This window comes from Adiantum capillus-veneris, chromosome 27, assembly GCF_014529385.1.
Source record: "Adiantum capillus-veneris isolate H3 chromosome 27, ASM1452938v2, whole genome shotgun sequence".
NCBI classification, from domain to species: domain Eukaryota; kingdom Viridiplantae; phylum Streptophyta; class Polypodiopsida; order Polypodiales; family Pteridaceae; genus Adiantum; species Adiantum capillus-veneris.
This window is the reverse complement of record NC_140957.1, coordinates 18,779,723-18,807,146: the sequence shown is the minus strand read 5'-3', so window position 1 is coordinate 18,807,146 and position 27,424 is coordinate 18,779,723. Positions and strand designations below refer to the sequence as shown.

Below are 27,424 nucleotides of genomic sequence, written 5' to 3'. Positions count from 1 at the left end.
CCAAAAATCTCGTCCGATTCAAAGGGCAAGTAGCCCTACAGGTGCGGGAGCTCGGGGTCTTGCTACAGATGCGACCGGCACGCGAAACGGAGCCCAAAACAGGGAATTACAGCCTGCTGTGCATTTTTGCAGGTTTAGGGTTTCGGCCCTAAACGGACCCTAATACCCCCAGGAGGTTCGGGGACGCAAGGGGACCGCTGTACAGGTGAATTGGCACATTTTCGGGGCAGAAAACAGAGAATTCAGCGTGCTGCAGATTCTCGCCAGGTTTTGCAAAGTGTCCGTATGCGTCGGGAAAGTCACCTATTGCGTGGGGATACTGACTGTGAAGCGTCCTAGTACAATTATGTTGTCGAAATCGGGCAAGAACAGGTGTTTCTTAGCCTAGATTGTGCGGGGCAGCTTGTAGGAGATCACGAGTTTTATTCCCTCTGTTAAAGAATAAAGAAATACCGAAAGGGGCGCCAATTTTGGGGCCTACAGGTTGTCAACGTCTGCTCGGAGCATTCTAGCTTCGGAGCCGTGTGCGTACTTAGGTGTTAATCCCTGTTGCAGGTTCTCTTCGCAAAGTGCTCTGTGTGTGTTTAAAGTAAAGAATTTCGGGTGAAAGCCAACGTCTACCGCCCTATGGGCCGGTTGCACAATAGTGTGTTCTATCTCATAGATAAACTCCGCGTCTTTCAGTTTATCAATCTCTTCCTTGATATGCTTAGCAAAGGTATCATTGTACGTGTAAGGTCCTTGTCTGCTTGGTTTCGCATCAGGTTTTAATGAAATAGTATGTTGACATATTGTCGGATCCACTCCCTTTAAGTCCTTGTAATACCATGGAAACACATCCTTATATTCCTAAAGAAGGCTGAGAAGTTCCTCTTCCTCGGATCCGCTCAGGTCTGTTGCTAGTATACAGGTTGCGGTGTCTCTCCAGGTTGTGCTAGGTCTACTTTCTTTGCATCTTCTGGCCTATCATAAGACTCTTTCTCCCGTTGCTCTCTTATGGGCTGTGTCAGCACTATCTTTCGATCTTGAATTGTGAACTTTCTGTATGGGATGGTACACTTCTATTGTTTCCGCTATTGTCTTTCTCATCCTCTCTGTTGTCCGTTATCTTTTCTTACGTTCAAGTTTCGTCAATTTCGGTTCTTCTAATTTCGATTCTGTTTCCATTCTTTTGGATTTAGTTTCTGCCTTTAGCCTCTGAGTTCGTTTTTTTACATCCGTAGGACTGTCTTTTGTCCTAGTGTCTCGATATTGAGAGAACTGAGTTGATATTTCGTTTTTAATGCGGTCTTTTGCCTTTACCAGAGATAAGAATTCCATTCTGTTTTTAATGTTCGGCATTGGGTTATCTTTGGCTTTGTGAGCTTCCCTCCGTTTTTTGTAATGTGCTTGACGTCTAGGTTTTTGATTTGGAAAATCGTAAAATCTTACATCAAGTATCGTTTCCTCTAGCTCACTAGGGTTGTCAGAACATTCATTATCTGTATCATCATCTCGTTCAAGCTGATCTGTAGAATCGTGGAACAGCGCTCCATTCATTTCTTGCTTATGTTCGATTTTTCTTGATTGATCTGAGATTTGGTAATCATCTTCTTCTATTAACGCAACCATGTAATATGGAACTACATCACACCCATCCTGGTCACAAAACTTATTTGTTGGTCCCTTCGCAATAGCACACACATCTAAGGTTGCTAGGATCTGTGTCCATTGTAAGGTTCTAAGGACTCTTGTGGAAAAGGTTCCGGAATGTATTCCGTATCCTCGATTGCTCTGTCCAGAATACATTCTTCTCGTGTTAGGCTTCCACAATTGGATCCTCCACACATCCATAACTCTTTTGGTTTACCTAACCAGTCAGAAAGTTCTACCTAACCAGTCAGAAAGTTCTGACCCTACTATCGTGGCAGAATCGAATTCTTCTACCGGGGTTCTGTCGACATCTTTGTAGCTACGGTCTTTACGGTTTATTCGTGTAGTAGTCTCCATGTGTCCGAGGTATATGTGATTGTGGCCCCAATCTTGGACCATCTTTAATTGTCTCATGAAGGATCGTCCAAGTATTATGTCGTAGTTATTTTTCTTGCCAAAATCCACTATAGCAAATGTATGCTCGTACTCGATTCCGTAAGACTTAGTAAGACTTAACAACTATTTTCTCCAAAAGTCCTATGGGTCTCTCCATATAACCGTCAGTCAGTTGCAGCTTCATTCTGGTGGTTTTCAAAGTTGGTTTTTCCCATTTCTTCCGTACATCCTTTGTCGCGATGTCCACACTTGCTCCACTGTCAAGAATAGCCATGGTGGTAACACCTAAATCAACCGGGAGCGTGGTATTGCCATCTTCCCCTTCGCAGTATTCTCCTACCTTGTTTAAAGGCACTGGTTGCATGTTTACCTGGGTCCTTGATTCCTTCCTGCATTCGTGAATTCGGATCCCTTACTCCAAATTTTTTGAGACATTTTCCTACCGTATTCCACATATTAGGTCTTAATCTAAGAAGCTGTGATAGAGTAATGGTACAAGTTACTGGAGTCGATAAGAGTGTTATCAACCCTTGGGAGTTCATACCCTTCCTTGTAGCGAGTTTCTATGATGTTACAACTTTCACATCTAACTTTGATTCATACTCTCCCATATATGATGGTAACGTTTTCAGAGATACAGGTTTGCTATCCCAAGATTTCACAGATCCCTTGTCTCCCCTATAAGAGTGCATCTCTAGATCTGCTTGAGGTCTTGCCTCAAATTCTTCAATAGGAGGAAGGAAGTCTTCTTCTCCCATACTGGTTTTGTTAACCCTTTGGCTTAGTTCATTAGCTTCATTGGCTTTCCTTATCTGTCTCCAAAGATCATTTAGGCCCTCGTCGCTTTTATACAATTCAGGTGTGATAGGTTGAAATCCTTCTGATGTTGAGTTTGTTGTGTTCAATACGATCCTAGGTCTTTCTATTGAATGTTCAGGTTTTAATTCAATTTCTGGACTAACAATTAGTCGTTTTGATCCGTGTGTTGGAGGGTTCCTCGGTATCGGTACTGGAAGTTCTACCTCCTCTGCCTGTTTCCTTGAAGTGGGTTCTAGTAAGGTTTGCGCAGTTTCGATCATAGTTTGACACATTTCCAGTCTCTGTTTTTCCAACTCAGCATAGGGATATGTCATCCATTTTTGTTCCCGAGTTTGGTCGATTCTAAGCCTTGAGTCGTATGCTTTCAAGAGTGCGTCTAGATGTTCGTTTACTTTTTTCACTAGCACAGATCTGTCTGATCCCGCACTTTTGGATTTCATTTTCTTCTCAAGCTCAATACCTGTTGGTGCTTGTGGTTTTTGAAGTGCTCGTCTTTCAAGTTTTTCTAGTCTGTCTTTTGTTCGTTGTAATTCTTCTGTGATGACATTTTGTTCTCTTTCTTTCCTCACTTCTACCCGTGCTTTTCTAGCTTTCCATGTGGTTCGTTGACTTTTCCGTTCAATGCTAGGTGATTTACATACTCGTTCTTCATTTTAAAGTCCCCCTTTGTCTTTTTGAGCCTGAGCTCGTGTGATGACCTGTATAGGTATTACTGTTTCATTCTCAGAACCACTGCTTGAAGGGATAGCCTCCAAAATGTTCATGGTTGCTTTCACTGCTTTGTCTGGATTTTTTGGGCAATCGGCAATCAAATGAGTGATGCCGCAATTAGGACAATACGCATTTGACTCGGGCAATTTCCGAATGAGGACAGTCTTTCATAAGATGGTCGCCTCCACATTTATAGCAAGGTCCCAACGGTTGTCGTGGAGCTCCTTGGGCACCCCTCTGTTGGTAAGATGGTCTTGGTCCATTGAAACCTCCATTGGCTATGAAGAACAATGTTCTTTCGTCCAAACTATATCTACTTTCTCCTGCAGCCTGTGCCGCGGTTGGTGGTCCAACATTGCCGATCATACTCCATGGTTCCGGCGTCCTCGGCTCTTCTGGTGGGTAGTATGTTGAGCATGCCATTGTTCCACTCGGCTCTTCATATTAAACAGGGACAAGCACTAAGGCTTGTTCCTCTGGTTCTTCCACAGCGGGCGTGTATCTCACACCTATCGGCCTTGTCCCTAGGAGTTGTGGTTGTTGCCCTAAAACTGGTTGGGGTCGTTCAATCCCAGCTGGTCTTGGCAAATTTCCCGCAGTATATCTAGGTACAGGCGGCACTTGAGGTGGTGCTACTTGCGGCTGGGAAACATATTGTCGTTCTTTCACATACCCTTTATTGTAGTAGCATTCCTCAGTAACATGATTTGTCCATTTTTGTTTGATGGCGCACCACCTTAATGGCTTAGCCTGTGGCTTGGCAAATGGGCTAATTCTCTTTAGCACCTCTTATCAATCGCTCTTGATTTACTCTTGCTTCATTTCGTTGTACTGTCTTCGCAAACTTCGACCCACTTTGTTGGGATGATGAATCATCATCTCTGTCTCTTAGATCTCCAACTCTGTAAGTCTCACAGTTATCTACAAGGAACAAAGCCTCTTTGGTTAACTCATTTAGAGTGGGGATTTTCTTCATATGCAAATCTTTTTGAAGATCTGCATTTCTTAATCCTTGGATAAATATCAACATCAGTCTGGATTAAGTAGGTAGTTCTTCCATTGGGTAGAACTTTACGTATCGTTTCAGTCGTAGGGCTGCCTTTCTAACAAATTCTCCCTCTTTCTGTTTAAACTTGTGGATTTGAGAGACAGTATTGTGCGCTATCCCCCTTTGAGAGAATTTTTCCACAAACTCATCAAAAACTTCTTGGATGGTCCCACCTTTCCACAGAGTCAAACCATGTGGCGGCGTCTTCCTCTAAGGTGAGACCAAATCTTGCAAATTGTGTATCGAAGTCTCTAACCTCTTTTGCTCAGATCACTCTCAAAAATGCCCTCTAGGATCTCCTTCTCCTGAATACCTCTTGTGTATCCATTTTTGGACTTGAGAAGGTCTAACACGTCTTTGTTCTACCAGTCGAACTGTGGAATCTCCTCGTCCTTCTCCCCTCACAGGGTCTGGTCCAAGTCTCAATCTTTCGTCAATTGCGCCTCCCGTCCCAAATTCTCTGTATGACCTTTCAACAGGTGGTTCCATTACAAACCCTCTTTCTGTCTTGATTCTCTCCATAAAGGGGAATTCTGCTGTGGTTGGCATCGCGGTTGGCCCCTTGCTTTCCTTGGGATAAGAATAAGAGTAAGTGGGCATGGGTGAGACTATAGGAGTCACATATGAACTATTTGTAATAGGGACTTCGCCTCTATAGACTCTTGTTCCCTCGTCACTGTGGGTCGCAACCATGATTGCAACGTTTCTGGATTTGCGTTGACATACGAAGGAAAAGCTGGTATTTCTACTGTTTCACCTTGCCTGGCTGGGATTTTGGTTTCATCCTCAATTTCCTCAAAGGGATTAGTAGATTTACTGGGGGTAGGGTTTAGTCCTTGAGTGACAGCTAGTTCTGTTGGAATTACCCTAGTGGCTATCAATCTTGCTACCTCTGCCTTTTCTATCGGCCTATACTCTTGTCCATATTTATCAATATATAGTATGAGACTCCCCTCACCTGATTCATATGAAAATAAGTATAGAGCCTTTGCTGTGACTAGCTCAAAGGCAAATGGTGCTAGACATTGAAAATATGTCTTGACTCTCCCATTCAAGTATTCATAGATTCCTACCGTTCCTTGGCTAGTCGCAACTTTAGTCACCTTCTTGTCAAACACCAAGGTGGCATTAGGAAGGTCTATTAGAGAAGGTATTTCGGTGATTTCAGAAACCATCTTTCCCTTTACCACATTATCCCCGTACTTGTTGTAGTTCTCTTGATCCTTAACTATAAGGTAATGTGTTCCCTCCTCATCACGGACTCTATATCCATCATCATATGCTAGAAGGGCATCCACTCCTTCTGGTGGTTTTTCCTCAATACATATGCTTTTCCTACCCCTTTCATCAGCATAGACCAAAGCCCCATGGGTATTTGGTCCTTCTAAGTAAAGGGTTGTAAACCTTAATGTCTGAGGAGGGTTTCTAGAGGTGCTCCCTCCTTCTCCTTGGATTAGTTGGTTAACAGCGGTGTTCCAGTCCGCCATAAGATAAAAGGATTGTTCAGAGGAGGTGTCAGTTCCACTACCGTCTTCTATGATTGGTGCTAGTAGATTTATCATAGCTTGGGTCACACTCTCTTCCGTAGACACTATGCTGACTTGATCTCCTTGTGATTTTTGGTCTCTTTGAAGGTTTCTTCTTGATCTCAAATACATCAATCCCTTAACACACCATTGCAAATCCAAACCTTTTACCTTTAGAGTTAGCTCTGTCGTGTCTTACTCTCGCTATTTCAGCTCTCCAATTGGTTGATTGATTTCCCTTCCGATTAGTCTGGACTTGCTGGACTTTGTTGTTGGCTATCTATACAAATCTTTAGACTCTGTAATCTTTGTCAATGGTGGTTCTCTTTTAGTGACATTCAATATTGATTAGGAAGAACATGCAAGTATTTCCCGTCCAAAATTTCCTTTGGAAGGGTTGGTTCCCCGTATATGTTATTATCACTGAATGGACTAGCAAAATGTGTTGTCAGAGCTAAGTGGATTACCTGGCAGGCTCAAGTTACTCAGTCTGCTCTAAAATCTGGCTGTTAGACTTTATACGTGTATAAAGACTATCAATAAAAAATGCCAATATTTCTTCACCAGATATCCTCTACCATTCATGTAACTCACAGAAACCTTCAAAATGACAAATGGACCCCTCTAGTGTGAGTTACAATTTGATGTAAATTGATTTTGGATCTTTTTTCCCTTTTTTGGCACTTACGGACTTAAATTCTTTCCAACTTGAGTGTAATCTTGGCTATTGGCTTCTAAGATCCCTTAGAATGCAAGGATATGCCCCAGTTCAACTTTGGAAGTCAACACGGTCAAAAAGACATTATACGCGTATGAAGTCTATTTGACCAGCTTGACTAGATTTTTGCAGGTTTGTGCTTATAGTTGTGTGTTGATACTTCGTGTATGGTGTTAAGTTCAATTAATGGTCAATAGCATCAAAAACACTTTATACGCGTATAAAGACTTTTATGGCCAATTGACATGAAACTTGCTCCAGAGGTAGCCCAGCACTCAGGGACTTCACAGATATTCTCTGACTTGAGTTTGGAATCAAGTTTGTTCAAGTTGTGGCCAAAAAGGGGTGTGTAGAGTGTTTGTATTGTTTCTTGGTCTTTTTAAGCTCAGATTTGGTCCAATTGCAATAAAATATGAGCTATGGACTTCTCCAAGGCTTTAGGAAACTTTGGGCATATACCTTTGTACAATTTGAGTCTATTCTAGGCTGTTAGACTTTATACGCGTATGAAGTCTATTTGACCAGAATGAACTTAAATTTCAGCCTAAGGTTCTCTTTTGTGTGTACTCAAAGCATATGTGCTCAAAATCAAGTTTTGATGCCAATGATTCTCCAATTCACCATTTTTCTTTGTTTTTTGTTAGAATTTGCAAAATTCTCTCCAAATGTAAAGTTGGCTAACCAAATGGTATGGAATCTTGTAGTCAAGCTTGTATAACCCTCCCAAATGGCTTAGTGCTGACAACATGTAGGATATTGCCCAAATCTACCCTGAAGACTTTATACGCGTATGAAGTCTCCTGTCTCAGAATTCAGATGTGTTTCTACCTTAAGTTCCCCTACTTATCAGTATCATGTACATGTGTTCATATCAAAATTTAAAGCTTAAAAGTGCTTACAAACACAAGTTTCTGATTTTTTCTCGCTACAGCCACTCCGTCTTTTGGCTTTTGGTCCCCAAATCTATGCCAAAACTCCCCACTCAGGGTGTTCATGGGGTATAACTACTCATTTGAACACTCTGGTACAGTCAGTTTCCACAAGTTTGGTCTCTTTTTAGCTCTGGAGACTTTATACACGTATGAAGTCTAACCTTACAGAATTCAGATTTTGATATGCAGGGCCCTTTCTGATGCCTTCTTTTGCCCGCAGCAATCCTCAGTCATGCAAAACATTTTTATGAACCTTGTTTTGCACTGTTTCAACTAAGAATCATTCTCTTTTCAAGATTTCAATGCAACCAATCAACTCGAGCAAATTTTCATCGATGGACAGCTCTAGATCAAGATGAATTCACCTACCTAAAGCCACTCCTTTTATAAAAAAAATGGCTTTTTCAATTGTGAATAGATAAGCACTTATGTCACAAACGGGAGCGCATAACAATATAAAATACATTCGGATAAATAGACTTTATCACTTAGTACTGAAGCCAAAGGATATAGAGAGAAATAGATAGAGAGAGAGAGATAGAGAGTGAGAAGATCGACACAGTACTGGGGACCAGAAGATGGGCTGGTCCCCCCCCGTAATAGTATCTTTATTACTGAGGAGAAGTCTATACAAGCACTTGAACCAAAAGTATTACCACGTTCGTTCTAGAATAAGACTTGATGGTTCTCGGAAGCCTCGGCTTCCGATTCCTAGGGCAAAACCCTATTCCAAGGAACTTCCGTTCCTTATTCCAAATCCTTGAGAACCAAGGTTCTCACCTCTGGATCACACCTTCCAGACTCAGGGCATGGCATCCCTGCATCTCTTTTCCGACTCTGTTTCCAGAGTCCTGTTGCTGCAGAATAACTCCGCTTTCTTGGACACGAAGTCCTTTCCTTGGGAATTTCAACTTCCGGATCACATCTCGAGAGTCTACCTCTCTTCAATCCGTGGATCTGCTTCCCAAACTTGGGTACGAAACCCTTGGGCTGATCTAGCTCTAGTTCCTCAGAGCGCTTTCTCCTGCAGAGGCTCATGCCTTCCTCAGCTCCTACTCCCTCACGAAGAGGAAGTACACCTGCAATCAAATACTCAGAGATCATAACATGAAAATCGTTACCTTCAAAGTCTCGACGCTCGAAACGCAACTCGGTTCTCGAAAAAGCAATTCCCCGGAAGAGATCTCTGCATAGAAAATCCTCTCTTCCAATCCTACACACAAAAGAGGTGTGTTCTCGGATTCCTTCTCGTAAATCAGCCCCGTCTACGACGTTTATGGGCTGAAAACAGAGAAAAACAGCAGCTTGTCGCGATGAAAACACGCTCCGTAGGCACTTCTTCGCGAGGGAACTCGCGCACTGGGTCTTGACGTCATCTGGTACACTTGGGGCAGCCATGGGCATCACCGGCAACGTCCCGGTCGCCCATTTAATAAGTGGGCAGCCATCTGATAAATAAGGCAACTAATCAGCCAGCGTTTTCTCTCTCTCTTTTTCTGGCAGAGCGGTGAAAAATAGTCTGAATCTGTCCAAAAACTCAATAAAACCTTATAAGTTAAAAACAATGCTTTCACAACACTTCCCAGGCGTCCGTGGATGCAATCACACGCATAGTTGCAATGCAGACATCGACTTCCTCGCGGGAAAGCATCTGCTTTTCCGAAAAGCAATCCCGCTTTCTTAGAAAGCATCTGTTTTTCCTCAAAGTTCCCTCTGAACCCATCTTCATTCAAGTGCTTGCTTTTCCTTGTGCACAAGTCTAACACAGTTCGGAATTTCCTCTCGACTATGCATATCCCCTTTCCGATACACCCGTCACCCACCTTGTGACACATCAGGAATACCCATCACCTAGTCCTTTCCTACCAAACTTACGGTACAATCTCCTTCGCGATGCTCTATGTCACCCATCCTATGACGCATCAGAGATGTCCGTTCCCGGATGGTCGGATACTTCTTTCCGATGCTCCTTGTCACCCATCCGATGTGACGCATCAGAAGCACCCGTTGCTGGTGGCCTTACAGATATTCCCTTTCACAGTGCTCCTGTCATTACTTTGAATGACGCACTAGGAATACTCCGTACTCAGATGTCTCCAGTGAGAAAAACCCTCTCACTTAAAATTCCAATAATTCATTTAGAATTATTTTTCCTTGATGTTCCGAGCGAGAAAACCCTCTCACTTATAAATCCAATAATTCATTTAGAATTATTTTTCTGTCAGATAAAGCCAATTTAGCAACATCCCTCTCACTTATAAACAGTTGTCCTCAACTGTAGAGGTCCAACTGAACTGCCGGGAAGAAACCTGAAAAATTCAAAATCTTGCTCAATGGTGACTTGAGTTGGTCCTTTCTCAGTAGAGAACTTAAAAATGAAATTAAATAAAAATTCAAAAATTCAATAATTCAATACTTACCTTACCGGATCATGTCTTTCCTCTAGTACCTCGAGGATATCCTTCACCTTCCATTAAACTTACGAGTCAGGTAAGAACTCGTCATTCGCGTCTTTCCAACAGATTGGAAGTTTCCTCATCCGAGAATCTGTTAACTCAATTCCACCTTCTCAATCCCGAGAAGAATAATCCTCCTAGGTCTTTGCCCTTGCACATAACCTTGCGCTATTAGTCCTGAGGATATTAAACCTCTTGTGTCCTCTCACATAGGGCATGTCGAGAGCATTAAGCTCATGTGAATCTTCCTGTGGCAGACAAAGTGTGCTATCTTACCAAAGTAAGTTCTTATTCCGGAGCCTTTGCTTTAGGTAGGCTAATTGTTTTGATCCAAAGTTTCCTTATCCGAGACTCTGTTAACTTGATTCCGTCTTCTCAAATTCGAGAAGAATAATCTTCCTAGAAATCAATCTAGGTATCTGTCCTTGCGCATAATCCTGCGTTGTTAGTCCAGAGGGTATTAAACCTCTTGTGTCCTCCCACATAGGGAATGCCCAAGTCATTGAGCATTAAGCTCGATGTCTTTCTTTCACAAACAAAGTTTGCGATCACCTTAGAGAAGGTTCTTGTTCCAGGCCGCCGCTCAACGTAGGCGGACGATTCCAATCCGAAGATTCTTTGTGCACGGTGGCACTTCCTTCCAATCTTTTCCTCCTGCGCGTTATTACCACCAATAGTGTTTTCCCGACGCCCATTAGCGTCTCTTCCTTACAAAATCATCAAAAATGATTCACCTTACGAGCATCAATGACGGCTTGCAAAATCTCAGGCAGATAGGATTCTAGCCATAGCATTTTTTGAACGTACGTTCAAACCCGGTTCACAATAGAGCGAACCCTCTTTGATTCTCAGGGATGTTCTCCCATATGTGGTTAAGGTAATTCTTACCATTTTAAAACGGTTGGCGACTTATATTCTTACGAACATAATAATTCGAATTTATTCCAGCAGCGTGTAAATGCTACTTGACCTGCTCATGGAGAAACATATACCGCAACCAAAAGTTGCTACTGTAATGGTAAAAGCACATAGCGTACTCAATGATCAAGGACCATTAGAAAACCTCTTCTCTGTAGAGAAACTCAAATTCTTTCTACCGAACACATCTCAAATAGAGATTCTTGTGTCGGAATATCCTTGCGCGCAAAAAGGCACTCAAGAGAGTATAACAAACTCTCGTCCAGTTCCTTGGTATAGGTTTGCATCTTCGTGTGTTATCCATGTACTCAAAAGTGTACATAATTCTTAAGCTGTGTTAGAGTTTCGGTGAACCGGAAATTACCTTCCCTTCGTAAGATCCTTAGAGCGAAGACGCTCAACTTGACGATCCCTTGGCTCGACCTTAGAGCAAAACCCGCTCATCAAATAATCTAGGATTTTAATCCTTGGAGTCCTCGAGCACAGTCCGTAGTCGTCGCTTGTTCCTTCCCTCATAAAGAGAGTGTTCATTCACTTGTGCAAAAAGCACTACCATGTTCTCCCTTACCGGGTAGAGGGTGTTGGTTCATAAGGTACTCAAGCTTAGTGAAAGCTGTTCTTGGTTGAAATCTCGGAATGGTTCCTTCCTTTCTGCCGTCCTACCTGCAATAGCAAGTAAGTTGTTGGTGAACTACCGGATACGAGATCAATAGTTGACCTTCCAGATATTTGAGCAAACCAATCCATCGTATAAAGCAATGTTTCAACTCAATTCTACTCTCATAAACACTCGAGAGTGATTGTCCTGGTTAGACATATGCATATCTCGTGCATAAAAGCAATACACAGTTTATGAGTTCCTCAAAGATTTAATTTTGATCAAAGACCTGCCCTCTCACTTAAAGTTTGAGGGTCTTCTATTCAAAAACTTAGGAGCTAGATTGAATTCCCTTACTCCAAACTTTCTCCGGATAGCAACGTATCCTTCGAGGAGAGGTAACAAAAATTCATTGTTTCTGTGTTCAATGGTTCCCGTCCCACTGCGGGGATTAAAGTCTATGTACACTAAGGTGTACACTTTCAGCTTTTATCGCAAACTCCACCATCTGCTGCAAAGTATCTTGCAGATGCGTCTACAAAATTCGGGCAAAAGTCCTTCGTTAAATTTCTTCATCTTTCCTTCCTCAAAGAGGATCAAGAGTGGAGCTACCTGGCAAGAGTGAACCACTACTTGCTTGGACTCGCTCGTATTTCTATTGGGCAAACTGATCCGAATCTTCTTGGATGCCTTCCTCAAAGCGTAGAGGAAAAACATTTGTCGGAAAATTCAGCCTTGAATTGAATCCAAGTCTTGTTGTAAGTTCCTTGCAGAGCTATGGTATACCACCAAGTATTTGCAATCCCCTTGAGGTGTTTGGTCACAATACCTCACCTTCGACACTTCTCAAAAATTGCCGCTTGCAAAGGCAACTTCAAACTGTCGAATGAAAGCAGTAGCTTTTAGGACATCTTCCCTTCCGTCAAAAGTATCAAACTTGACTGGAGTGTTCCTAGGTCTAAAGACCTTCATATCCTTCCCAAAATGACGGGATTTCTTGGCTATGGTTATGGTTTGATGTTCATGGATATTTTCTGGATTCTGAAGGATCTTGAGCATTCCGCTCCTTGGATTCTCTAGGTTCTTGAGCATCATGCTCTTATCGCCTTCTCAGAGAATCCCAAGTCTTCTCTCGACTTCTTGCAGAGAGAAAAAAAAAAATTCCCAACTCTGCGAGCTTTTCTTGCAGGACTTAGGTTTCCGCCTGCTAACTTCTCTCTTGGCTTGTCATGGCTTCGTTCCGTATCTTCCCAGAGTCATCCTCCTTTACAGAGAAAGAGAGGAGACCATGCTCTGATACCACTGTCACAAACGGGAGCGCATAACAATATAAAATACATTCGGATAAATATACTTTATCACTTAGTACTGAAGCCAAAGGATATAGAGAGAAATAGATAGAGAGAGAGATAGAGAGTGAGAAGATCGACACAGTACTGGGGACCAGAAGATGGGTTGGTCCCCCCCCGTAATAGTATCTTTATTACTGAGGAGAAGTCTATACAAGCACTTGAACCGAACGTATTACCACGTTCGTTCTAGAATAAGACTTGATGGTTCTCGGAAGCCTCGGCTTCCGATTCCTAGAGCAAAACCCTATTCCAAGGAACTTCCGTTCCTTATTCCAAATCCTTGAGAACCAAGGTTCTCGCCTCTGGATCACACCTTCCAGACTCAGGGCATGGCATCCCTGCATCTCTTTTCCGACTCTGTTTCCAGAGTCCTGTTCTTGCAGAATAACTCCGCTTTCTTGGACAACGAAGTCCTTTCCTTGGGAATTTCAACTTCCGGATCACATCTCGATAGTCTACCTCTCTTCAATCCGTGGATCTGCTTCCCAAACTTGGGTACGAAACCCTTGGGCTGATCTAGCTCTAGTTCCTCAGAGCGCTTTCTCCTGCAGAGGCTCATGCCTTCCTCTGCTCCTACTCCCTCACGAAGAGGAAGTACACCTGCAATCAAATACTCAGAGCTCATAACATGAAAATCGTTACCTTCAAAGTCTCGACACTCGAAACGCAACTCGGTTCTCGAAAAAGCAATTCCCTGGAAGAGATCTCTGCATAGAAAATCCTCTCTTCCAATCCTACACACAAAAGAGGTGTGTTCTCGGATTCCTTCTCGTAAATCAGCCCCGTCTACGACGTTTATGGGCTGAAAACAGAGAAAAACAGCAGCTTGTCGCGATGAAAACACGCTCCGTAGGCACTTCTTCGCGAGGGAACTCGCGCACTGGGTCTTGACGTCATCTGGTACACTTGGGGCAGCCATGGGCATCACCAGCAACGTCTTCTTTACGGCTGAAATCTGCAGTAGCATCTCCTCCTTGCAAAGATTGGTCTTCCTTCTGAGTGAGGGCATGTGATACTTTTATAGCTCCTAGCCACAAGCACGAATAGCTACTCGCATAGAGATCGCGGCTGTTTTTTTTTCTTTTTCTTTTTTTCAAAATTTTTTTTCACTTTTTTTTTTCACCGTTCTGCCAGAAAAAGAGAGAGAGAAAACGCTGGCTGATCTATTGCCTTATTTATCAGATGACTGCCCACTTATTTAATGGGCGGCCGGCATATTTTAAAAATATTCTGAATCTGTCCAAAAACTCAATACAACCTTATAAGTTAAAAACAATGCTTTCACAACACTTCCCAGGCGTCCCTGGATGCAATCACACGCACAGTTGCAATGCAGACATCGACTTCCTCGCAGGAAAGCATCTGCTTTCCCGAAAAGCAATCCCGCTTTCTCAGAAAGCATCTGTTTTTCCTCAAAGTTCCCTCTAAACCCGTCTTCATTCAAGTGCTTGCTTTTCCTTGTGCACAATTCTAACACAGTTCGGAATTTCCTCTCGACTATGGATATCCCCTTTCCGATACACCCGTCACCCACCTTGTGACGCATCAGGAATACCCATCACCTAGTCCTTTCCTACCGAACTTACGGTACAATCTCCTTCGCGATGCTCTATGTCACCCATCCTATGACGCATCAGAGATGTCCGTTCCCGGATGGTCAGATACTTCTTTCCGATGCTCCCTGTCACCCATCCGATGTGACGCATCAGAAGCACCCGTTGCTAGTGGCCTTACAGATATTCCCTTTCACAGTGCTCCTGTCATTACTTTGAATGACGCACTAGGAATACTCCGTACTCAGATGTCTCTAGTGAGAAAAACCCTCTCACTTAAAATTCCAATAATTCATTTAGAATTATTTTTCCTTGATGTTCCAAGCGAGAAAACCCTCTCACTTATAAATCCAATAATTCATTTAGAATTATTTTTCTGTCAGATAAAGCCAATTTAGCAACATCTTAACTGACACACACGGACTAGCCAATGCTTTTATCATCTCCTCAATCACTCAAGCTCTCAAACCAATACAATTCTAAACTAAAACCATCAATACGGGTGACGAAGGCAAGACACACGCTTCCTAGGCTCTAGCACCTCTCTATAGGTCCTAACTAAACTAAGATAAAAAGAATACTCTAGAACACCAGAGGAACTCTTACCTCATAGGATTAGTCAAAGGTCACCTACCTAGGGCTTCGTTCCCGGGCAGCGGCACCAATGTTGGCGGGTACGCCGCGAGCGGACGGTAGCATAGCGAGAACAGAACCAACAACTCTATGTCGGCCGAGGGCGAAGCTTAACCCCCCGTAGGCGCATGGAAATAAGAAGATGGTTGTGAAACTACTTCTGGACCTTCTCAGACAATCTCTAATCGAGGAAATCAAATCCACGAATGCACTAGTGAAAGCAATCCAACCTACGATGCTAATGCTATCCGAATCTAGATCAAATGCATTCGAAATGTCATGAAACTCACAAGATATACTCGCCTTACCATGAAGTCAATATCCTATGGATTATGACTTGATAACCAACCTCAAACCACCTCTTGCAACAATCGCGTATAAAGACAGGCAGCAAAATAAAAGTTACCGTTTTTCATGGCATATGATCCTAATGTGTAGTCCTACTCGCCTGAACCCATAGGTGCAAAGAATTCACCAAACGGACACCTGGTTTGCAAGAAAACTCACCCTGAAGCTCGTCGGAGCTCACTTCGCATCGTAGTCGGAATCACACACCCTTGGCGTTGAATGGAAGCCCTTGCTGTTGCTAACACAATGGTGGTGTCGCTTTAGCAATGGACCTTCCGTAGCGCGCGTAGGGAAGAGAAGAAATCTCTCTCTCTCTCTCTCTCTCTCTCTCTCTCTCTCTCTCTCTCTCTCTCTCTCTCTCTCTCTCTCTCTCAGACACCACCCATATTGATAACCGGATTTGATTAATTCAAAAATTGGGTTTAGGGTTACAAAAATTGGCTTATATACATTCCTCCATAGAGGCTCGTTCCCACAAAGTCTAATGGCTGCTCAAATATCACAAAGGTATCATTCCTCTTCAAAAAATAATGGTACAATGTATTTGGGAACTTCTTCTGTATTCCGCCGTCAAGAGGGTTGGAGTAGAGGAATTTCAGCCCGATAAAAGTGGGACAGCTTGTAGAAGTTTACAGGTTTTTCTCAAGTATAATAAGAATAAAGAAATACCGAAAGGGGGGCCAGTCTTTGGGGCCAATAGGGTGTCGTTGTTTGCTTGGTAGCGCTCTAGTTGCCAGGCCATGGTTTGTCTTGAAGTGTTGAATTCGACTCACATGCTTATTCGTGAAGTTCCTTTGTGTCGTAAAGTTAAAGTTTTGGGTGAAAGCCTAAGCTTACCGCCCTACGGGGCGGTTTCATGGTTCCGTTGCCGGGACAAAATCACTTTTTTCTCAAGAAGTGAGCCTCGGTTGGTTTTTGGTGAAGACACAAAGCACAGGAACTTGGAATTACACTATGGCTGACAGGATGGATGACACCGCGGAAATGGGTTCCTCTTCACAGGATAGACAGGAAATTCCGCATGTTCCTACATAACCTTTTTAGCGTTCGCCCTGCCAAAAAGTGGTCAGATTAGGGCTGATTTTCTACTACGTTTTGAGGGTTTGCAAGTATGAACCAAGATGAGATAGGGAGAGGTCTCATGGTGGTAGACTGGCCACTAGATCTCCTGCAGGAGTGATATGGGTCCACTAGGTGGCATGTTGCTTGCCGATTCTCTGAGGCGATTGCTTGGATTCTCTGACGCATTGGTAAATCATCTTGAAATTTGAGCTTACTTAGTCGTGGGTGGTACGTCATAGTATTGTGGAATTATGCTCATTTGCAGAGGCAAGAGCCTCTTGCACAAAGAAAAGGTTGCAAGATGCTATTTGGTGAAGTTCAAGAACTATCCACCCATGGATGCAAAGTGGATGTAAGAGTATGAACTGGCAGAGTCACCAAATGTATTGCAGCTTTACCTTAAGGCCTTTGGGTTACAGCCTACGTATGCCCCAACCCAACGTTTGCAAAGGAGGGGTAATGATAGAGCTAGCACATCAAATGTACTCATGGATTCAGTGCAATAGCAGTGTACATTGGTTGACAAAAGTATGAAGGTCTCATTAAGTCATTTGTACACATGTTTTGACAGTCTTTCTTGCGGATACATGCGATGATAAAAGAGTGCTTACCACACTAAATCATCTATGGCATGTATATATGGCACACAATCGAGGACGTTTGTGATTTTAAGAGGGTGGTATGTCACGAGGACGTGGCAATTGCTAACTTGAGGAGTTGGTTTCTTTTCGATGATTTTTGTTTAATTTTTGGGACCCTCGTTTTGAAGTTGCAAATGGCCGGACATTGTATGGCCAGTGTGAAACGGTGACGGCAAAGAGTTTCACCCGCAGTCGGGAAGGGCAGGTCACCACGAGTTGGTCAGACCAATCAGCACTGGAATCCGAGCAGTAAAAGGGTGTCTAGGCTCAGTTCAAAGTCATTTATGCCCCTTGCTACACTTATAAGTTGGTGTAAGTTGGAGGGTACTAGGGAATTAACTCAAAAGAGGCAAACTTGACACTTGGCAGTTGTAGAGCAACCTGTAGGACACCTCAACTGGAGGGGGCACCCAAGAGAGAGAGAGAGAGAGAGGGCTGATTTTTGTACAGACAGTGTGTGCTACAGTGTGTGAGTAGTGGGTGCAGGTGCTCACAGCTCTAATGGAAAGCTTGCCTTCTCCCTTGCTCTATGTAGCGCGACGATTTGCTCTCAGATGTAGTTGGGATTCTCATATGACCATGTACAGTTCTGGGGGTTTTATCCGTGTTTGCCAAGGCAAGAGCCTTTTGTACAGGAACCGGATTAGCTAATTGCGAATCCCCTTCAGGTACGCACAGTTCCATCGCGAAGGAATGCGAAAACGGAGAGTTTTCTCACGTGAAAACTCGTCCGATTTACAGGGAAAGTGTTCCATTGCGTGCAGGAGCACCTGTCGACGACGGGTACTGCTGGTCTATGTCGACGACGATGACGATGACGATGATTGTGACGATGACGACGATGGTGTCGTCGTCGAGTCCGGGACTACGACGATGGCGATGAAGGTGTTGTCGTCAATATAGGGATCTGGGATGACGATGACGAAGGTGTTGTCGTCAAGATAGGGACTGCGATGACGATGACGATGATGATGGTGTCATCGTCAGGATAGGGATCTGTGATGACGATGATGATGGTGTCGACGACGACGACGTCAAGGCTGAAAACTGAAAACGCTAGATGCTCTGCTGGGGATCTGCTACTGTGGCGGTACTGCGGGGCTGATCTGCAACCGCCGAGTCGTGCAAAGGCTGAGAATGCAAAATGCTGGCTGTCTTGGCTGAGAACTGAAAACTCCAGGCTGATCTATTGCTGGTTGGTCAATGCGATGAGAAACTGCAACGGGGAGTTGCGGTCCGGCGAAGCTAAGGGACTGAAAACTGAAACGCTGGTGATTGTGGACTGAAAACGCTAAACTGTTGATGCTGAAAACGTTGGGCTGAACTGCTGAGAAAACGTTGGGGAGCCTGAGGGTGCCTAATGTTCTGCTGCGGTGCCTGCCCTTTTTGTGTCCCTGCTTCTTCTACTTCTACTGAGTGCCCAATGGTTTTCTTTTATAGATCTTCAACAATTTTCGATACCTACTTTTCCAACAAACTTACAAAAAGAATTCCAAAAGTCACTTTTAATAAAATGACTTATAAGAGGTGGTTCACGTGGTAAAATGCCTGCATGATGAAATAATTGTTCTTGTGCAAGAGAGGGTACGCAACTATGTCTGGCCTGGACATGCACGTCCTGCTAGAGGCTCACAAAGTGCCAGGCTCAGTCTAAGCTAGGCTATGACTGATGCTAGACTATGGCAGAAGGATGTCCACGTAGTGCAAGTGAAGTGCGCACGTGACATGAACTTGACCAATATTTGCGTATCAGCTTACCTTTCCCTATTCCTTCCTCGTGATCTAGGACCTGTTTTGGAATCAGGATTTCTTCCGTCTCTTCCACTTCTGGTCGGTTGTTTGGCTCCGTGTCCATTGACACTTTACCTTTGAAAGGCCTTAATAGACTCACATGAAATGCGTTGTGAATCTTCCAAGTATATGGTAACTTCAGTCTGAAGGAAACATCATTTATCTTTTCATGTACCTTGAATGGCCCATAGTATCTCATGCTTAGCTTTGGAGAAAGCCCTTTTGTTTTCGTGAACATGATTTCTCAAACTTGAGTAGCATCGAGTCATTCTGCAAATCACATAGATGCTTGTCTACTGCCTTCTTATGCCGTTCTTGAGATTTCTGTAAAGCCTCTCTTACCTTGGTAAAAGCAATGTCTCGATCCTGTGTATATTGATCTGCGTCAAAAATCTTGTCCTTAGTGCTCAAACTCGGTGGAACCTTTCTTACACCCTCGATAATCTCAAATGGTGCCTTCCGCATCGATGTATGGTCTTTGTTGTTATAGGCAAACTCCACCAAGGGCAAAAACTTCTCCCAGTGAGTCTTTTGATCAGAGATGTCTGACTTCAAGAAGTTCAAAACCACTGAGTTGGCTATCTCCGATTGCCCATCGGTTTGTGGATGAAACTACGATGAGAATTGAAGCCGTGTGCCTGTATTCTTCCATAATGCTCGCCAAAACAAACTCGTGAATCGGGGATCTCTTTCTGACACAGTGGACTCCGGCATACCATGTAGTCTGAAAATCTGTGAGAGAAACAGTTTGGCCAAATGGTCGGCTTCTTTACCGGAATGAAGTGGGCCTGCTTGCTGAATCTATGGAAGACTGTCCAAATGCTATATCATGCCCACTTTGAGTCTTAGGAAGATAAAAAATAAATTCCATGGCTATAGTCTCCCAAGGTCGATGAGGAATGAGTAAACATTGAAGAAGACCTCGTGCCTTGTGTCTGTCAAACTTGACCTTCTACACACTAAACAAGTGGGTACAAAGTCATCCACATCCTTTGTGAGCCTAGGCAAGTAGAAATACTTTACCACACCCTTCAAGTTACTATCAATGCCATTATGCCTCTATGCCCAACAAAAGGCGGATTATGGCCCTCTGTCAAGACTTTGTTCCGCTCCGCAACCCTTGTATAGCACACATGGTCTTTCACATTAAACATCCTTACTTTAGAGCATGGCTTGCAATCTCCCCACTCTACAACCGGTCAAAGATGTCTGCAAAATCTAGATATGTGGCGTATTGATCGTCATATCTTCAAAATTCTGGTGATGTATCGCCGAGTTGGCCGATACCTGTGCCTTGCGAGACAACATGTTTGCCACTGAATTGTTCTTTTCCATAACACGACGCCCATCGCATTTGCTTATCTGAAAGTTGTTTTTAGGACAAGAAGTATCTGAGACTTTGATGATTTGCAAACATTGAAATTTGCTCCAAGCAGGAAATGTTGCCACTGAGTAAGAGCATGTATGACGGCTAACAGCTCCTCATATATGTGCGCTACCTGCTCTGGTCGAGAGAGCATTTTTCTCTCGTAAGCTACAACATGGCCCTTCTGCATTGAAACTGCCCCCAGACCGTGTTCACATGCATCACAATAGACCTCAAATGGCTTTTGTAGGTCTAGTAAAATCAACACAGAAGGTGAGCTCTAGGTAAATTTCAGGACACTGTAATTTCCTGTTTTGGTCACTGGCAAGTATCCAAACTCCTGTATAAGCACCCGAAGGCTTCTTTGAAGCTTCCCAGGTGTTATTTTGCAATTTAGATGCGAACCCCTAAACTAACAAAAAAACACAGCAAGTTGAAATTCCTTGTTTTGGATCATTTTGAGCGGAGCAAACACGTATATGCGTGTCTCAGGAGCTCCCTCCCACACGCAATGGGACACTTCCCCTTTGGCTTGGGTGAGTTTTCACGCGAGAAAACTCTCTTGTTTTGCTTTCTGTTGTGATGGAACTATATGCACCTGTGGAGGATTAGCAATTAGCTAATCCGGGTTTTGTTTAGAAGGTTCTCGCATTGGCAAATGCACATAGAACACACAAGACTGTACATAGTCATATGAGGAGCCCAACTTGCGGGGCATTATCATACGTGTGAGGGGGAGAGAGATGCACGAGAGCGAAATCATCGCGCTACATGAGACAAGGGAGAAGGCAAGCTTTCCATCTAAGTTGCGAACGTGAAAATCGACTCACAAAACTGAAAAGCAGCCCCCACTCTCATATATGGGCGCCCCCAAGCCGGGAGAGAGCTTCTGGAGAGTGTGTTGACCAGCATGTTGCTCTCCTTCTAACATTTGTCCACTATGCTCCTTACGGTTTAGTTTCCTGACCCCTCCCAACTCTTAAAGTTGTCAGTTACTTGTCGAGTGGCCCAAATTCTATTTAGGCTCACACATGCTTCCATACTCATTAGAATTCAGTGTTGATTGGCCCGACCTGTCCCCGACTGACCGACCTAGATTCTCAACTGTAGCCGTTTCACACAGGACATGCAATGTCCACTTGCACCTTTTCAAGGGTTCCAAGGGAATACAAGCAAAACTAAATTGAATAAAAATATGTAATACATATTTAGAGAAGGTAACAAGAAAAATATACCTCTTGGTGACATACCCCACCCTTGAAATACTGTAAGCTATCTCACTTGCGTGCCAGTAAAACATTCTGATATCTTCTGATATCACATATACTCTATGATGGGAATCAAAGATATACATGCTTCCGGAAATGTAGCGTTGGACGAGTAAATAATCCCACCAACCTAGCTACCATACATATGTCAAACATAGAAGTTTGTGGTGTACTCTCAAGTACAAACTTTTGCACTCAATTTTTGTATGGAAAGAGTGGATAACAATTGGTTAACTACTCTACTGAGCATCATGAACTATGCTCTCACATTGCCCCATAGAGCTACATCAAGTCGCTATGGGTTCCATTTGAAAGGCTTCAAGTCATAGTTGCAATAATTGAGCTGAATCAACCAATTCAGACTCTTCCATCTGTCACAAATTGTTGACGTGTCAAAGCCTTGAAGAATGGAGCCAGCTTGCAGATGCCGGCCGAGGGCCTAAACCCTAAGAAGAACAAGTAACAGAAGAAGAAGTCCTACCAACTTATGGGGACCCCGTCCGATGGGGCCCCAATGACATAAAGGAAGTAAAATAAAGCAGGACCACACACACACACACACGTGCAAAAACTGATGACGTGGCAGCTGTACGGACGCTCCGCGTTTTGCGCTGGCTGCTGACGTGGCAGTTGTATGGAATTCCGCAAAACGCGCTAGCAGCTTTTTGGCATTGCTTTTGGACCATAAGCTTTTGAGTTTTGAAGGCTTTTTACTGTAACTGCTTTTCAGGCCAAGGGGCTTTAAATATGAGGTTAGGGCTCATTCTCTGGCATGCTTCCTGGAGAAGGTGCAGAGTCTGGAGTACCGGCTTGTACTGTGTTGATGCAATATAAAGAAATACCGAAAGGGGTGCCAAGGTTTAGGGCCAATACTCTCTGGGGTGGAATTCCGCCACTCCATGTCGCGTGTCGTCTCTCTCTTTCAATTCAGTTGTTATTGAAGTGCTAAAAGTCAATTCAGTCTGTTCTTTGCTATTGGCACGTGGTGCCCGTCTTGTGACAGTGGTATCAGAGCATCAGGCGGTATGCTTTTCTGAAAGCATACTGGTCCTACCAAAGAGCAGACAAAGCAAGATCGCACTTCCAGAGTCCATTGGAAATTCTAGCTTCGTGCTCCCACCCCGGACTTATTAGCCACTCCCACCCTTACTTCATCGCGCATCGGGCGCGCTCCCGTCTTCACCGCTCATGTCTTACAGGGCATAAGCCATAAAGATCACTTGCAAGAGAAGGATCCAAGATTTGTTTCGAGTCACTGTTTTTCTCAAAAGCAGTGCCATGCAGATGTTAATAGCTACCAAGCCGCACACTCCAAGGATTTGGCAAGCTTTCAAGAAAAATTTTGCCCGAAGTTATATAGTTTCTGACATCTTCCTTCGGAGTGTAACTTCGGGCAAAGTGAGGTATCTTGAAATGCTTTCCATGGAAACCCTAACAGATTATAACTTGAAATTTATCGAAATCTCTCCGTAGATGTCTCTTCACGAGCTGATGACCTTGGAGGTCTGTTGTGATTACTATGGCTTGGGACTACCATCGCCGCCACAGAAACACTACTTGTCCAAGAGCTGATGGACCTTACTGTGGTCGGCTACGACGTTATGGAAGGAATCTAACCCTAATTTTTGGTATAGGTTTCAGGATGGAAAGTCAATCGACTTTTCGAGCTCGGCTGATGGTCAAGATTGCTTTTTAAGTTTGAATTTTGTTTGAGTTCTGTTTGAGAACTGGTTTGGTGATCCCGTTTGAAATTTGTTTGAAATGGATGATATCTGTTTTGAACATGTCTTGGTGCCGATTTGAAATGTTTGACTCTGGTTTTAATACCGGTTTCAATGATTGGTGATTTTACTCCCGGGTGGAGAAGTGAGAAATACTGTTTTGGTATTGTTTGAACCTCGGAACGACGTAGAACGATACCTGGGGAGCATTTCATTGTATGTTTGAAAACCTCGGCAGAACAACGTTGTATGCTTGAACCTTCAAGCGATGCAGACTGCGGTCTGGGGAGCGTTTGGTTGTATAGTCCTCTAAGCTCATGGCCCGGACCTTTTTAGGTTATTTGCGGGGGGAGTGACGAGGTAATTGTTGAGTAGCTTCATACCGCAGACCATTTGTGTCGGGGAAGTGCTCAGCTGCGCTGTTTGTTGTGTCAGTAAGCATTTGTGTTGCATTGTGATGTGCCAACTACTGAATATTTCTAACTGGATGAGATTGCCTGAGTATGTAATTTTAGTGCATCAAGACACCCATGGAAGATCAGTGCGGTCTGGGTGTGATGGCTAATTTTACTACGCCAGCATATCAAGAGTTCCGACCTGGACGAAAGGAGCAGCCAACTCCTTGATTAAAAGAGTTGAAAGGAGAAGCCAACTCCTTGATCAAAAGCGCCGAAAGGAGAAGCTTACTCCTTAACAAAAGAGCAAACTAATTGTCCCTCGGAAATTTTTGAGCTAACTTGAGTTGTTTCGCAGATATGTTGTAATTACGGACGATTACTCTCTTTCAAGAAGGGGAGATGTCACAAACTGCTGATGTGTCAAAGCCTTGAAGAATGGAGCCAGCTTGTAGATGCCAGCCGAGGGGCCTAAACCCTAAGAAGAACAACTAACAGAAGAAGAAGTCCTACCAACTTATGGGGACCCCGTCCAATGGGGCCCCAGTGACAAAGGAAGTAAAATAAAGCAGGACCACACACACACACACACACGCAAAAGCTGATGATGTGGCAGTTGTAGGATGCTCCACGTTTTGCGCTGACTGCTGATGTGGAAATTGTACGGAATTCCGCAAAACGCATTAGCAGTTTTTTGGCATTGCTTTTGGACCAGAAGCTTTTGAGTTTTGAAGGCTTTTTACTGTAACTTCTTTTCAGGCCAAGGGGCTTTAAATATGAGGTTAGGGCTCATTCTCTGGCATGCTTCCTGGAGAAGGTGCAGGGTCTGGAGTACCGGCTTGTACTGTGTTGATGCAATATAAAGAAATACCGAAAGGGGCGCCAAGGTTTGGGGCCAATACTCTCTAGGGTGGAATTCCGCCACTCCATGTTGCGTGTCGTCTCTCTCTTTCAGTTCAGTTGTTATTGAAGTGCTAAAAGTCTATTCAGTTTGTTCTTTTCTATTGGCACGTGGTGCCCGTCTTGTGACACCATCCCCCATTTGGCATCCAATGATGGATAGTTTTTGAACTTCACCAGTAGCATCTTGCAACTTTTCCTCTAACCTTCCTTTCCTTATGTGCCAATATCTATTCAGGAATAAGAATCTCATCCAATTCTTCCACTTTGGGCTGTCCTTTATCCAGCATATTTTTGCGCACATCACCAACAAAGGGCCTTAGAAGGTTGACATGAAAGGCATTATTCATTTTCCAGCCTTCTAGTAGCTGCAATCTGTAAGCTATATCATTGATCTTATCCGAGATTTGAAAAGGACTATAATATTGCATACTGAGCTTTGGAAACAAATGTTCCTTGCCTTTCCAATCACCAAGTGAAAAAATACAAGTTCACGACGGTGATGATCATCGGAGTCTTCTCAAGAGCTATCTTTATCTTCGTGTATGTTTCATCCATATCTTGCACATATTTCTCTGCCTCAAATATCTTGTCCTTAGTCTACAAAACGGGTGGGACTCTCTTCCCGCCTTCCACTATCTGAAATGGCACAGTTCAAGAAAGCAGACTGAAGCAAGCAGACTGAAGCTGTTAAGTCCTTTCCTCGATGGTGGTCACATTATTGATACGCAAAGCCAACGGGCTCGTTTGTAGCACATTTGCCAACTCTCTCACTCCAGCTGGTGATATTTGCGGCTCAGAATCTGCACATTGATGACCTTGTTCAGCTTTGTGAGAAGGAAAGCCTGCACCAAGTCTTGGACTTCCCCTTTGCTAGGGCACATAGTGGCAATCTTTTAAATGATGGATGTTGCTTGGAGATGGTCGACCCCAACCCGCCAAACTCTCTCTCCTCTTCAGCGAAAGAGAACGTTGAATGGCAGACTTGACGGTATATGCATATGAATGCCTACCTAGTGATTTTTTTTTTGGGCCCCGGGGGGGGGGGGGGGGGGTGGCGCTCCCCCAAAAGTTCGGGAAAGAGGTGGGAGGTGGACAATGGGAATGGGGGGCTAGGCTGCAGGAGAAAAGGGGTAGAGGGGGGTGGGGCCGTGGGGGACTACTAGCATGAGAGAGGGAGAGGAGCAGGGCAGGGTGATGGCAAGGTTCTGACCAAGTATTTATTGTTTCAAAACATGGCAAGTTCCACATTTTGTGTTGCTGCGAAGGATTCAACTTTGATTATTGTGCAATTTATAGTAAACATGCAATCAAAGTTGACCTTATGAAGTATATAATATCTTCTTTACAGGCTATCTTGTCACTCATTGCTATCATAGTCGGTAGCTCAGAAGCAAATTCATGAGGATCGAGTTGAGCACATCGAAGGGGATGGCAACAGTGGTGGTTTGTTGATTGAGACTATTCTGTAAAGAAGATTAGTATGTTCTTAACATAAGGACCAGGTCCAAAATACACTATATTGTAGGCTAGTTGCTAAGAAAGCTGCTTAACACTGTTGTATTATTCGATGCTTGTTGTTGGTTGGCTCTAGAGTGCAAGACTGGACTACTTTAGTGGGTGTATGCATCTGATTTTTGTCTGTTGTAATTGTTTTGAGCAAATACGTCAACCAAGGACACATCCCGCAACCCAGCCCCTCTCCCTTCCTTTCTGCTTTTTCAGGCACCAGAAAACCTCTCATGCACTCTCTCTCTCTCTCTCTCTCTCTCTCTCTCTCTCTCTATAGATTGATTATCTCAATTCGCTCGTGAGGAACAGGTCTTGAGTTCAAGACTTGTCAGATAGATCTTCGAGGTCTCTTGGAATTGTTCCTACAACATTAAAATCTCTCTCTGAAACACACACACACACACACACACACACATACACATGGCATATGTTCCCATCTTTTGTGCTTAAACTAATTAGATGCCACAAGTTAGTAGGCAACTCACTTGTGCCATAAGATGACAAGCCTGTAAAGCGGTTGTTTTTAAGCAAGAATAGTATTGCACCAAGCACAGTACATCAAAGCGATGCCGTTTTTGACAGATGAAGTGCCCAAACGAACATGGTGCACCATCGTATGCAGTACATGAAATTTAAACATAGCAACTCTCTCTACCAACTATGCATCTTGTACCATACAGTTAGCTGACTAATATTGACCTGTGAAAAGCTACAAACTTTAGTGCACACCTCTTCAACCATTGATGCAATCAAATTAGGGAAGGTCCCATGAGTCGATGAATCTCATTGTCCTAATATTAGAAAGATTTTTGACAATTTCATAGTGTGATAAAGAGTTCATAGACATGTTGAGGAAGCCTATGTAGTAAGGGAAATAGGCAGGACATTTTACTTGCTTCGCACAGAGAGCACTAGACGAAACTAGAATAACCTTCTACCATCCATGTGTCGTAGATTTGGTTATCCTAGTTTCCTCTTGAGTAATAAGTCTTGGGTTCGTCAGATAATCAATGAGGTCTCTTGGGGTTGGTGCATCCCCATTTTCCTTCTAGGTGAAGAGTATAGGTGGAGCCTTGGAAGCTCTACCTTTGTCCTCTAAGAAGGTTGTCATATAGCTTGTTCATTATA

The 27,424-nt window shown here is 43.6% G+C and overlaps 1 protein-coding gene across 1 annotated transcript in view; it reads left to right on the top strand.

Moving 5' to 3' along the window:
* LOC147421589 (large ribosomal subunit protein eL20z-like) overlaps positions 1–26,407 on the top strand; it is a 92,743-nt gene extending 66,336 nt beyond the window's left edge. The window contains exon 4 of the mRNA XM_086502702.1: positions 26,136–26,407. Coding sequence (XP_086358828.1) covers positions 26,136–26,189 — 54 coding nt within the window. The 3' untranslated portion in view covers positions 26,190–26,407. The remainder of the gene's footprint in view (positions 1–26,135) is intronic.
* Positions 26,408–27,424: the final 1,017 nt, after the last annotated feature.